This window comes from Fusarium oxysporum, chromosome VI, assembly GCF_013085055.1.
Source record: "Fusarium oxysporum Fo47 chromosome VI, complete sequence".
In the NCBI taxonomy this organism is placed as follows: domain Eukaryota; kingdom Fungi; phylum Ascomycota; class Sordariomycetes; order Hypocreales; family Nectriaceae; genus Fusarium; species Fusarium oxysporum.
Window position 1 is genome coordinate 3,548,039 of NC_072845.1, and position 13,150 is coordinate 3,561,188.

Here is a 13,150-nt window from a genome sequence, read left to right on the forward strand (position 1 = left end):
ACCGATTATCATGTTATTCCCCGCTCTTCAAACGAACCCCGCCCCCATTGATGCAGATCACGACTCCATACGGATTGATAGTGATTCTTATCGCTGAACCAAGGATAGAATTACCCTTCTGAGCATCGCTTTATCTTGAAATTACAGGCCCTTCGGTTGCACTTTTAATACCCGGGCAGAGTTCGCCGATGAGATATTATATAGCGAGACATTGCCTTGAACGCATAATACCGGCTTATAGAACTATTACCGTCGGATAAGACGGTATTTAGCTTGGTTCTTTATTTCCAGGTCTCAGATAAGACCGCTGGGCATAATATTTCGTGTTAAATTAAAAGTGACCAAGGTGTCCGAGCTTTGTCGATCTCTTGATCGTATGTGATCCTTTTCTCCCTCGCTATCCCATGCCAAAGAATAGTACCCTCTCACTTTGTTTACAATATGTCAGCTCTTGAGATTACTTCCGCAACGGCGGGTCATGAGCTTGATGACACGAAGAAGGTCAAGGATGAAGATATTCAAGATGTCGAGATCGGAGATGTCAGGAAGCCAGACCTGTACAGCAAGGTCTCTGTTTATCTGACCATGGTCTTCTCGGGCCTTGCCCTTGGATCAGATGGCTAGTAAGCATAACCCCCCCATGGTGCTCTTCTCCATGCAGGCTCTGACAAGTTTCAAGCAATGCTGCAGTGATTGGTAACCTCGAACTCCTCTTCGCAACCCTCTACCCGGAAGCCCTAACATCAACAATGCGATCCCGTCTCTCCAACGCCTTCCTCATCGGCATGATCGTCGGCATGATAGGTTTCGGCGTGGTAGTAGACCAACTGGGTCGTAAAACCGGCGCCGTCATGACAACACTGATCCTCCTTCTTGGCATCGCAATGAGCGCCGGAGCCAGCGGCTTAACACCAACGGGTCTGATGTGGATGCTCGTGATTGCTCGTGGAGTAGCTGGCGTAGGTGCCGGAGGAGAGTATCCCGTTTCAGGTGCTGGAGCAATGGAGGCCTCTGATGAAGACGGCCAGTTTCGCAAGTCGAGAGGTTTCATGTTTGCCATGGTAGCTGATCTTTCAGCTGGTTTGGGGTATACTTTCGGTGCGCTTGTTCCATTGCTCTTGCTGCTTTGTGTGCATCAACGAACAGACCGATATGAGACTGTTTGGAGAGTTGCGCTTGCGTTGGGTGCAGTCCCGCCACTGTCTATCTTTTGGTTCCGATTGAGGATGAGAGTCTCTACGGCATATCGAAACTCGGCCCTTCGAAAACAACGGACGCCGTATGTTTTAATCTTCAAGAAGTATTGGAGACGCATTATTGGTGCTGCTCTGAGTTGGTTCTTATATAACTGGATCTCAATTCCCTTTGGCATCTTCAGCTCCGTCATTATCTCGAGAGTCAATGCGTCGAACTCGCTCGTCCAGAATCTTGGTTGGGGGGCGCTGATTAACAGCTTCTACCTCCCTGGTCCCTTCATCGGCGGATACCTATCGGACAAGATTGGAAGGAGAAAGACCATGGCTTTGGGTTACACTCTTCAGGCTGTTCTCGGATTCGTGCTTGGTGGTGCGAATGAGCAGATTCAAAAGGTTTTCCCATTATTTGTTGTTCTATATGGTATCTTCCTCACTCTAGGAGAGGTCGGTCCTGGCAGGTTAGTGTAGATTTAATCCGCCATCTCAGACGCGCCAAACTAATATGATCTAGCACTGTTGTCATCGTGGCGACTGAGCCATTCCCAACTTCGGTCCGAGGCCATGCTCTTGGATTCATCTCTGCATGGTCAAAGGCTGGAGCCGCCATCGGTACTCAGGTAAGCCGTTCCATAGTTTAGCGTTTTATGCCAATGCTAACTAAGTCAGGTTTTCACCGCTATCCTCAGCTCCTACACCGATACCGTCAAGGGCAATCAGGTTGTCTTCCTGATTGGCTCAGCTTTTGCGGTTCTAGGTGCGCTGAATGCCTGGTTCGTTGTCCAGGATGGCGAGAAGCATCTTGAGAAGGAGGATCAAATCTGGAAGAGCTATCTCGAGGAGAATGGATGGGATGCTAGCTGGGGCGATCACCAGACGCAAGATCCTGTCGGAACTTTAAAGGATGAGCTAAAGCCAACATCTTGATTCGAGGATATCGATAGTTTGTGGTAGTAGCAGCGGCGTTTCACCTCTTGACATTCTCCAATGATTCGTCGAATTAACCAATCCCTGGCAATTCATAATCGTCCACCCCCACTTTAGCAAGAAGTCTGGTGTTATCTCCCAACTATCTATCAAATGAGGTTCTCCCCATAGAATAAGTCCTGACCCTGCAGCAACAGTGTCCTGGTCACCCGCAAGATTTCCCCTATTAGTAGACATTGGCAGAATCGGTGCCTTGAACAGGTCCAAGTTAATCAAAGTCCCAACTAAATCTCTCAGAAAGTCAACATGGCTAAAATTGAACTCATGGCTGATGAGATTCTCCCGCATTATCGGACAAGGAAGACAATCGATCCAAGAAAAGTGGTTGAGGCTCATCTGGACTTGCGTTGGGGCCAACGAGCCACGGTATTCTGGTGTCTTGGGTAGTATGGAAGAATATCTTGGAAAAGCGAAACTTGTGTCGATCGAGGGACCTGGCGCACAATATGGCACTGTCAAGCTATCCACCATGAATTTGTTCTTCCAGAGGCCACGAAATACATTATACTTGACTAGATGAATCAGATGATCGATTGGGAGCGGGAACCATAGCTCTTGGTTCCGCGTCGCCACGCTACTGCTTTCTTCTGTTCTGGTTTGCGCTGTCGTGTCTGGGGCTGCAGTAGACCCTTTCGGAGGTCTCGGAGTTCTAGTTGCACCGAACTCATCAAGCCTCCAGCGATTGACTTGATAATTGCATCGCGCGTCTATGGTTTTCGACTTGTCGCCTATCACTTTACGTAACCCTGGTATACCTAGTCAGCTTCATGAGCCTCAAGTCCTCTGATGGCGTTCAGAGCATATGAAACAGTAAGAGTGAAGTAATTAACGCTTATATCAATTAATCCAAGTGGAATACGTACTGGAAGCTCTTTTATAAAGTCGATTCTGGACTTTCTTTCTTTGTTTGGCCTCTTCATCTGATGCATCACGGAGTACAGACTTCGACCGTGTGGCACCACCAGGCGAATCGATTTTCACCGCTGGAGCTGGCATATTCAATTTAGCGTACGCGTCAGTCTCATCAGAGAGGCCTGAGTTAGGTTCGAAAAGGAATCGAAGGGTTACAGGACCAAACTCGCACGTCGGGGAGTTTGTCATCAACATTCGCTGATTATCTCAGGCTATACCGAAAGAGGCAAAATGGTCAGGTTCACGACACCAGAAGGAGTTTGGAGCTAGGCTCAGATTGGTAAAATGGTCAGGTCTTGTAAGATGAACTACGCAAAGCAAGAGACATGTTTGTCGACAATGGAAGTATGAATTGTTATAAAGAGCCCATTTAATGCCATAATCATTTCCATAATCATCAGGCTCATGCTGCATAGGTTGACTCATTATCATCATGTCCTCAGTCCTTGGCTTCCTCCGCCGTAATTGGCAAGCCTACTCTCCCCCGGAACCACCAAAGAACACCAACCCTATCAAGTTCGGAATTCTTGGTGCAGCAAATATTGCGTAACTAGCCATGTTATTTCGAGATTCTAGCCAGTAATACTGACGGTTTACAAGTGCAAACGCTTTGATCGCTCCAGCGAAATCTCACCCGGATGTTAAGATCCATGCTGTAGCGGCTCGTCAGAAAGATAAGGCCAAGGCATATGCCAAAAAGCATAATATTCCTCACGCGTTCGACAGCTACCAAGGTACACATTCACAGTAAACTATTATTCTTTATCCAGCTAACTTTGTCTACGTAGCAATCCTCGATGACCCCTCCATCGATGCTGTATATATCCCCCTTGTCGCTAGCTTACACTACGAATGGGCAATCAAAGCAATCGCCAAAGGAAAGCATGTACTACTTGAAAAGCCAGCCACAGTCAATGCAGCCGAGGCAGAGATGCTATTCCGGTCGCCACTGCTACGACAGCCCAATGCACCTGTTCTTCTCGAAGCAATGCACTTTCGCTTCCAGCCGAGTTGGCAATACTTCCTCAGCTTGGTTGACCATGAGAACATACAAACTGTCGACTCTGTCGCAGAGTTACCATCGTATATCATATCCAAGGGAAACGCACAGCTCGAGTATAACTTAGGTGGCGGGACTATGCTTCATCTAGGCACATATCCTATGTATGCACTGCGTCAGATCATGGGTGACGAGCCTAAGGAGTGTGTTACGTGCAGAATTAGGAGTACTCCTCCTCCCGTCGATCTCTCCGACGAATCTACTGAGGTTCGTTTTCGCTTTCATGGTGGACGGATTGGAAATGCTGTAATCAATGCGCGAGCATCAGTTACCACTTTGCCAACATTCAACATATCGGTGTGTCATAAAGAAATCAAGTTGGAGGACATGACACTTCCGAAAGGACAGACTAAGTGGACGCGCAGGAAGCTAAGCATCAGCAACTTCCTTATATCATCCTTTTGGCACCGCATTGATATCGTGGACGAGTACGCCATTCGGGACGAGACGAATGAGAAAGACTTGAAGAAATGGACAGTCAAGCAGTCCAAGAAGGTCTATACGTTCAAAGACGCCAATGTCGACCAGCCGAGTGAGCCATTTTGGTCATCATTTCGCCATCAGCTGGAGCAGTTCGTGAATCGCATTCGCGGAAAACAGGGATCTGGACTCTGGGTTGACCAGGAGGACAGCATTGCACAGGCGAGAATGATCGACATGGCTTATGAGAAATCTGGACTGCCGTTGCGGCCAACAAGCAAGTTTAGACTGGAAATATCTACAGGCGATTTATTGGGTTGAAGTTTTTGGCGGTGAAGGCGGCTTGCTCGGGCTCGAGCTGAACCAGTCTTTGAAACTTGGAATGCTCACAGCAGCCACTCTAGACACAAACGGAGCAACGGCTCCGCCAACGATGTCTCAGAAATGTCTTGCGAGATATGCTTAACCCTAAATGGTGAGGCTGAATCACCGAATAAGTGCGTGGGCCTTTATTTCGCCCTATTAACTAATTAAACTTGTTTATGATTTGAGAAAATTTATCCCTATTATGTTCCCTGCATCATGCACTCCAAAAAGGTCAATTGCTCCCCTACCTGATTCCACTTCCTGTTGCCCGTAAGCTGTTCGTCTTCCGGACAAGCCGTATTTACAAGCAACCATCACCAGCAATTGTAACTTGCTGCAAAGTCGAACGCAGTACGGCATTTTCCTCATCCATAAGCCAACGTGACATAGAGCCAAAGCAGTTGTAACGTCACAGGGTAGCAAAAAAGGCTAAATCTGGGGGAGCGGGTAAGCCCGAGACCCTTGACCCCTGACACGGTAGATGCCGATGTTCCGAAATAAACGATCTATTCCCCCAGCCACGGCGTCATTAATTGGAACGTAGTATTCAGAAATAGCCCTATTCTGAGCAAGTTTCCCACGCATCGGGACAAGCCTTTTCGATAATCTACGGCGTGGAATGATCGGTGAACAATACGAACAATCACTTAAAGTCCCCGTGGTTTGCCTGCAAGGGGACTAGGCTCTTGGCCAAAAATAGCTACGGTTCTAACTGGTTGTCTCACGGGAAATACGAGCTGAACCTAACCACTTCTGGGTGGATCATGCTATAGCTCCATACAAGATTCTGGTCTTTGGCCACGTGAAGGCTTAACTTGGGGATTTAGCGTGGTAATTCAGGGTCGTAGCTCGGGCGGAGCGGCACCATGGCTTGAATGGACCCTTCGAGATTCTCATGGCTGATCTGTCATGCCATGGACTTCAGAGCCTCAAACTCGTATACTGCGAAAGGCCATATAATTGTCTCATGATTGAAATGTTACATTCCGTGAGAGAAAAAAGTATATAAGGAGGACGATGCACTGCTGGTAAATTGTTTTCTCATCAGCTTCAACTCAATCACTCTTCACTCGCTTCAATCACAATCGCTACCAACACTCAACTACCTTAATAGTAAGCGACCTCAATCAAGTCTAGCTCCCAGACACCAACATCTTCCAGAACACCAAACAACCTCAACCATCATCATGCAGTTCTCTCTCGCCTGTCTCGCCGCCATCCTGGCCACCAGCGTCTCCGCTGCTCCAGCTCCCGCCGTCAACATGATGGCCGCCAGCCCCCAATGGACCATCGAGAACATGCAGCGAAGCTGCGCCAAGGACGACAGCTCCTGCACCTGGAACTTCAAGATCGACACCCACAAGGGTGCTGCCACCGGCTGCAAGTACGTTGTCAAGGGCAGCAAGGCGTCTCAGCGCAACGGAGGACCGGTCAAGTGCGGTGACTTCACTATCACCTCTGGCTGGAGCGGCCAATTCGGCCCTGGAAACGGATTCACTACTTTCTCTGTTGTTTCTTCTAAGCGACAGATCGTCTGGCCTGCTTATACCGACAAGCAGGTTTCGAGCGGAAAGGTTGTTAAGCCTGATCAGTCATATACCCCTGCCAACCTTCCCAACTAAGCGATGGAGATCTTTGGCGCTAGTACATAGAGCATGGTTTAGATGTGGAGATTCATGTTATTAGTCGCAATGTCTTGGATGTTCAATGTCAGTATAGTCATTAATACATGATATGCAAACATCGTTTGGAACAAAAAGAACTCAGTGACAATTTTATTGCGCAGTGATACCGCAGAAAACAGTAACTTGAAGAAGCCAGTACAGGTAGGAGTTTCTAACCGAGTTCTCTGTGGTGATTATAGGCTTTCAGACCCATGTCTACCGTTGTGTGACATTACGAAGAATTTGCTCCCCCAACTTTAGATGGGGGAGAAGATCATGAAGACTTTCCATCTCCATCGGAAAATTGCTACATTTGACATCGAACCCAAACTGGCCTCTCCTCAACAGATTTCTCCAACTCCTTTCCACAGTCGAAGAGATCTCGCGGTCCTTGGTGCTCTGCCAAGTGATTTGACCCTGGTATCGGTCCAGCCTCACGTAGCGGAAAACGTCAGCTTGACCACCTTCGAAATTCCAGATCTCCAGAATCTTGAGAGCATGCATTTTCTTTACTGCTTCTGCAGCATTAATAAAGAGATCCTCAGTGGTGTTATCGAAAGAAGATGTAAGTGCGAGAGTCTTCAATGCTTTGAACTCCGTTTCTCTGAGCCGATCAAAGAACGTTCGTGCATCGAAAGCATATAAAACTGCAATATGCTCAAGGCGATCCGCGGCGTGGAAGATTGAGTCCAGAAGGGTTTTGTTCGATCGTGGTAGTACCATTGCCCCAGCTCGCTGGTGGTATGCGGTATGGAATTCTCCAAAATAGGTCAACCGTTTTGTTGAATGTGGCACTAGAAACCCTGACCGCTGGAAAGCTACTATATGTCAATATCAAAGAGGTTAGAAGTGGGGAAAAGAGAAATACATACTGAAATCCCACTTTCCGTCTTGATCTGGATTGCCATAACACCATCTCTCCAGGTGAATATATTCAACACAAGGAGTAGAAGAGATGATCTCATAGAGAGTTATTGGAGAGATGTTTGGATGATATCTTCTTCGAATAACCAGCCCAGCGATGGCATCAACGTTAGGCAAACTCGTGGCCCCTCGTTGCGGCAAGGAAGTCCGGTCGAAGTTAAGAGGTTCTCTCCCTAAGAAATACTCTCTAAGAATGCCCCAATATATGTGGAGATCCTCATGGCGTAATGAAAGGTTCGCAAAAGGGTTGAGGCGATTGTGGCCGGAGCCGAATTGATCATCCAGCTGCATAAAGCTCCTTGCTGTAGGAGAGATGATACCCAGCTCCACTGTAACATGGTTTGTTTTCCATCTTGAGAGAATACGCCAAAGAGCGTGTACCGCTTTCGAAAACTGTACCTGGTCATCGTGGCCACCATGGGGACAGTTATATAAGACCTCGAGAAGAATGTGCTTGACAAGTGGTTTCCGATAGGATCGAACATGATGCTTGAAGGAGTCTAGATCGCGTGATGTGATTATTATATGCTTAAATGTTTCCTTTTCAATAACAATTTGCCACGTTTTGGATACACGAGCAAAGGTTGATAGGCGAAAATGAGGTTTCTCCGATTCCTTGTATGTCTTTATCAAAGTCTCGATGATGTATAATTGGATATCGAGAGAGAGCCTCGTGCGAGGTGCTGTATGGTGCACAGCGAGTGTTGTGGGAGAGCTCATGGTACCATGTACTGAGAATATCGGGGTAAAAGGATGGATATATTGAAAAGTGAAGAATAAGAAAGAAGGTTGTTACTCTGGGATATCGAGTGGTTTTATACTAGAAAGGACTGATCGTTTGAAAGGAGAAAAGAAAAAGAAGCTGCAGGTCTTTCGTAGGATACTCCTCAGACACATTACGTGAATTTATGTCCTAAGTGCTCTGTGGTGATATAAGCTCTCGGCCACAAGTCTCAACTGCAACTAAAAAATCTGGCGCACATTGTAACCTATGCAGACTATTGGAGAATGCCTATGTATATATCCATGACACCTATAAAAGGCCTCCGAATAATCCCCTGGATGACTCAGGTACACGTGTCATAATATCTTTCCTTGAAGGAAGATGTGCTATTCGCCGTTAAGACATGTGATTGAGAGTCTATCATCACCACACAGAACTTAGTTTCCTTGAGGGGGGCAAATAAATCAGAAATCAACGTTTTATCAGCCAAGTTTTACGTGGTGATGATAACTCATAAGATCTTGGCCACAGACCTTTGATGCGCCGAGAGGAAAAAAAATGAAACTAATTTTGTAACCTTTATGTGGCACGATGTCAAAAATGTGAGCTAAATTTGTAATTTGCAGCTGAGCTTTATGGTTGAAAGCTTATGACTGTCATGCAGAACTAAGCTACCAGCGAACCAGACATCTGGATCACATGTTGAATATCAAGGCCTGTTTCCTGGATACATCACGCAGGATCTGCTCTTTTAGCATCAAATGCGGGAAAGTTTTGGTAAGCTTCATACGAAGGTCCTGGGGCAAATGATGCTCCTTGACCTCAAGTGTGCGGCTCTGCCCACCAGTCAAGACATTCTTCCAGGCGTTGCGTACGGATGCAGAGAGCCTATGATTCCCGCTGCTCGTCCAAGTAATCCGACCCTTGCCTGGGTCGAGCTTCTTGTAGCCAAAGATATGAGCTTCCCGTTCGGAAAATGCAACCCCCAGTCTTGATATCTCGCACCTCCATATTTCCAGCATCTCGAGCGCGGGCATTCTCTTGGCGGCTTCTGCAGCAGTTATCAGAAGCGCATGGTCAGAAATTCCGTCGAAATGATAGGTCAGTGCCAGGGTTTTGAGCTCCTTAAACTCTACTTCCACTTTTTTGCAGTGATCAAAGAAGTCGCGTGCGCTGATAGCATAAGACACGGCGATATGTTCAAGATGGTCCGAGGCTTGCGAAATGTGATCCAGTAGCTCCGTATTTGGTGATCCGAGATTCATTTGGGGGTACTGACTAACGCTGTGGAAATAAGAAAGTTGTTTCACTGAACTTGGTAACGTAAACGGTGTCGAGAAAGCTGTGAAGTGTTGGCATAAAGAAAACTAAGAGCTGAGGAGAGAAATACATACCACGATTACTGCAGATGCCAAATCCACTCCCCCATTCCTCTATGTGTATAGACTCAATAGCGGTAGTGGACATAATTACGCCAGAGAAAAAATCTGGCAAGATAGTCTAGTCGACGGACCCGGGCCAGATGAGGCCTCCACTGACTCTGAGGATGATGGATTTGACAAAGGGTCGCCGCTCTGAGTGGACATACTTTTGGAAGACGGCAAGGTCACCTACAGTTAGTCTTAAGTCCTGAAAGTATGCTCCTCCACCAAGCGTTGCCATGTTCTGGAGACAGTGGCCAAGTGTGCCAGTCGTTTGCTGGGGTGCTGGGCGTTCTTATAGAGCTCGATTAGGTCATTGACTATACCGACCTGGACGTCGAAATGTAGACTTGTGTGTGATGTTGGGATCCACAAGGCTGTTGTATCTGGAAGGAATTCCATGGCATTGATGTTGTCTCGCAGGATCCTCGATTTTCCTGGTGCTGAGTTGGATCGTCTTGGGGGACGGATCAGAGGCACCTTCTTATACCCCGTGACGGCGGGCAATTGAGTCATCTTTTAGGTTTTTATAATATCAGTTTTATACTATAGCAATTGGTTAGACATTTTGGTATAATGTCTAAGTTGTGAGCCAGAGGTGTTATTTGCAGTTGAGACTTGTGGCTGAGAGCTTATATCACCACAGAGAACTTAAATGCAGCGATAGCCGATGGGGGTTTGATCATGGAAGTACGTCAAAGTTGAGAATAATGGTGAAGGACGGAATTTAATTTTGCTGGACCATCGTCCGGCTTTATAGCCCGCACGGGATGGTTCAGAAAACTTAGATGTTCAAACACGTAGTCCACGTGCACATAGTAAAGTTCCTGCTTGAAGTGCTCAAGGTTTTTGATATGAACTTTGCATACTCAGCAAGTGCATTCTTAGAGGAATTTGTGATGAAATCATGGAGTAAAACTCGAGTTCACATCCGTCAGCCAATTGAAAGTCCCCCAAGAGGCCTGTGGCACTGGATGGCTAGAGGATTGCTTCTGGAACCCCCTCACCTCTGGGCTACTTAGATCAAGACCATAAAGATCCATTCGCTTCCCCATCTCATATGGTGATAAGAGAAGATCCTGGCCTGAGTTACCGTTTCCATGAGAGAAGCACCCTAAGCTAAAGATGTTGATGGCTGCTAGGGCCGTCACAATATCCGATAACTTCTCCACACGGTATAGTCGCTCCGAGTCATCGAAGAAGCTGTGTGCGAGAGTGGCTGCTCTATCATCGGACGCGGTGTGAGCAAAATGCTTACATGTTAGTAAGGGAAAACGAAGAGACAAGAGAGTAATTTGTTAAGCTTACGCAAGCGAGATACAGTATTGAGCTAACGAGAAAAGAAGAGCAGAAAGTCGGGTTATGCTGTACCAGATCTGTAAGGAATAAATATTTGTCGATGAATCTAACCACAGGGTTGTCTGTCTTGAGAAACGTGGAGATGAGCGTTGACGCAGATCTGTTGCTTATCGGCACGCGTGTCTAGTATGAGACGAAAAGCTCGTTCCGACGAAGATCGCAGTGCTCTTTGGGACGAGCTTCATGGCCGTTCCGAAATTATCACCAGCCTGCATCCTCTGCAATATCTCCTGATTCGTTCCTCCACCTGGCTTTCTTAAACTCTGAAATAAAGCTCTAAAGCTTCTATTCTCATCCTGTAACTCTTTACCCCTCTTTTTAAGTTGGTTTGAGTGTGTTTCGCGGTTATTCGTAATGTTAGCGTAGTGGCATTCGCCTCCCCGTCGCTGACACGCAGTACACGTTGGACACTTGCCCGTGTATTATATATAGTAAGTATAATTTCACCGACTTGCAGAGACGGATGTATCCTGACTTTCCGACTCCTGCAAGCGTTGCAAGCTACTGCAACAGCGCGTCTTTTGGGTGCGGGAGTTGGGACTGCTTCGTTTGATAGACTGGTTGGAGCGCGGGGTAAAAGTGCAGGATAGTTCATGGTAGGATCACTGTGATTACTCGATAACTTAATGCACGGACTTATTGTGTGCTTGGTAGGGTTTCATGGATGGATTTGTTCGTGTTGAAGGGGGATTTGCAAATTGTTGCGTCATGGGGAGATGGGTTTGTTAATGTCAATCAGGGGCGGTACCACGGAGTGACTTCCGGGTCTGCTGACTGGTTGTATATTTTCACTAGATTTCTTGCTAGATTTCTCGCCACAAGACGATATCACTGGGGCGGATCAATAAGCTTGCTTAGTTGGCCACTGTCAGGTCTCGCCAACGGGTATATCCATTTCAAGCTTGTTTTATGTGTTGAAGTACCTGGTATAAAGATTGCTAAAGCGGCGGCGCTACAGAATTACACACAAGCCACAGCTACATAATATCATCTCCGTCTCCCCTTCATCAGGCGACCGTCTAAATTGAATCCTCACTTTATCCCAGATCCTCAACCATGACGCAATAACCACCAGCTTGCACTGCTCATCCAACTCCTTCGCCATCTCCCAGTCCGTAAACTCAAATCGCGTAGGTTTATCAGACCCCATATTCAAAGTACCTATCGCTAGCACTTCAGGTCTGGAACCCATGTACAATTTCCATCCCTCACCATCGCCAAGATTCCTCCACTCAAAACCCGTCCGCTGCGGTGTGTTGACGTTAAAAGAATGCGTTGCGTTTCTATCGCCTAAAAGACGATAGTACATGGTAATATTTGAAGGAGGAGAAGTGTTGGTGAATTCTAGTTCGGCGCTGTGGCGGGAGTATTTTACTGTTGCTAGTGGAGATGCGTTTTCATCTTTTCGAGGGAGGAGATTTACTCTTGCCTCGAAATCGTCGTCTGTGTTTTTGTATGTGCATGCGATCGAAAGCGGTGTGCTGCCAGAGTTGCCGCGTATGTTGAACTTGACCTCGGAATCGCCTTGTTTGTGGATGGTGAAAGATGCCGGCATGATAAAACCATCATCTTGGTTTGAGGCTGAGTAACCTGGAGGAGGGGGGAGGACCTCCAAACCGACTTCATCTTGACCCATGGTGACGATAAAATATGAGGCTGTGAAGTGGAATAGTAAATCTCAGTCAAGGTAGTGCTGGGCGATGGCTTTATATAGTGCGGCTGAGATCATGAGCATATACGAATGGACGTTGGTGGTTGCGCCACTGGGTAATTTCTTTGTCTTGTGGTGCCCACGTGTTTCAATCTCCTTGTTTCGTAGGTCGCTGACCCCAAGCAAGGATTACCAACTATGCTTTCAGCTTAGGTCACAGAGAAACAACTGGCGCCACTTTGAGCTTAGCGTCGTCGGGGCGCCTCTGACCAGACGAATGATCATATAAATAAGCATAACTTAGGCTTAAGTGTCTTGTGAAAGGACGGTGAATATAATTGTAAGGTAAATCTGCTGTTTCTTGACAGCGGAATGATTCACCAAATACGCTCCCTATCTACAAAATAAGATCTAGTAATAACGCCTTTCAGTGACGAAGCCAACCAAACACTCTTGAGAATCGCCTCCA

The 13,150-nt window shown here is 46.9% G+C and overlaps 6 protein-coding genes across 6 annotated transcripts; 3 read left to right on the plus strand and 3 right to left on the minus strand.

Moving 5' to 3' along the window:
- Positions 1-441: 441 nt before the first annotated feature.
- Positions 442-2,120, plus strand: FOBCDRAFT_137082 (major facilitator superfamily domain-containing protein; the record flags this gene model as incomplete). The annotated part of the gene is made up of 4 exons (XM_031185739.2): positions 442-623; positions 680-1,654; positions 1,708-1,813; positions 1,863-2,120. The coding sequence occupies 4 exons, from the start codon at positions 442-444 to the stop codon at positions 2,118-2,120; spliced, it is 1,521 nt and encodes a 506-aa protein (XP_031036874.2).
- Positions 2,121-3,525: 1,405 nt separating this feature from the next.
- Positions 3,526-4,893, plus strand: FOBCDRAFT_241266 (uncharacterized protein; the record flags this gene model as incomplete). Its single annotated transcript, XM_059610343.1, has 3 exons — positions 3,526-3,638; positions 3,693-3,826; positions 3,863-4,893. 3 exons carry the CDS (start codon positions 3,526-3,528, stop codon positions 4,891-4,893), a joined length of 1,278 nt encoding a protein of 425 aa, XP_059465200.1.
- A 1,017-nt stretch (positions 4,894-5,910) lies between these two features.
- On the plus strand, positions 5,911-6,681 carry FOBCDRAFT_226909 (uncharacterized protein). The gene is made up of 2 exons (XM_054705157.2): positions 5,911-6,051; positions 6,100-6,681. The coding sequence occupies exon 2, from the start codon at positions 6,126-6,128 to the stop codon at positions 6,558-6,560; it is 435 nt and encodes a 144-aa protein (XP_054561132.1). The 5' UTR covers positions 5,911-6,051; positions 6,100-6,125; the 3' UTR covers positions 6,561-6,681.
- On the minus strand, positions 6,648-8,246 carry FOBCDRAFT_262328 (uncharacterized protein; the record flags this gene model as incomplete). Its single annotated transcript, XM_059611291.1, has 2 exons — positions 6,648-7,420; positions 7,475-8,246. 2 exons carry the CDS (start codon positions 8,244-8,246, stop codon positions 6,819-6,821), a joined length of 1,374 nt encoding a protein of 457 aa, XP_059467396.1. The 3' UTR covers positions 6,648-6,818.
- Positions 8,247-8,945: 699 nt separating this feature from the next.
- Positions 8,946-9,717, minus strand: FOBCDRAFT_203492 (uncharacterized protein; the record flags this gene model as incomplete). The annotated part of the gene is made up of 2 exons (XM_059609060.1): positions 8,946-9,592; positions 9,645-9,717. 2 exons carry the CDS (start codon positions 9,715-9,717, stop codon positions 8,946-8,948), a joined length of 720 nt encoding a protein of 239 aa, XP_059467397.1.
- An 859-nt stretch (positions 9,718-10,576) lies between these two features.
- Positions 10,577-12,782, minus strand: FOBCDRAFT_321019 (uncharacterized protein; the record flags this gene model as incomplete). Its single annotated transcript, XM_054705159.2, has 2 exons — positions 12,067-12,782; positions 10,577-10,924 (listed from the first exon to the last, which is right to left on the minus strand). The coding sequence occupies exons 1-2, from the start codon at positions 12,664-12,666 to the stop codon at positions 10,577-10,579; spliced, it is 948 nt and encodes a 315-aa protein (XP_054561134.1). The 5' UTR covers positions 12,667-12,782.
- Positions 12,783-13,150: the final 368 nt, after the last annotated feature.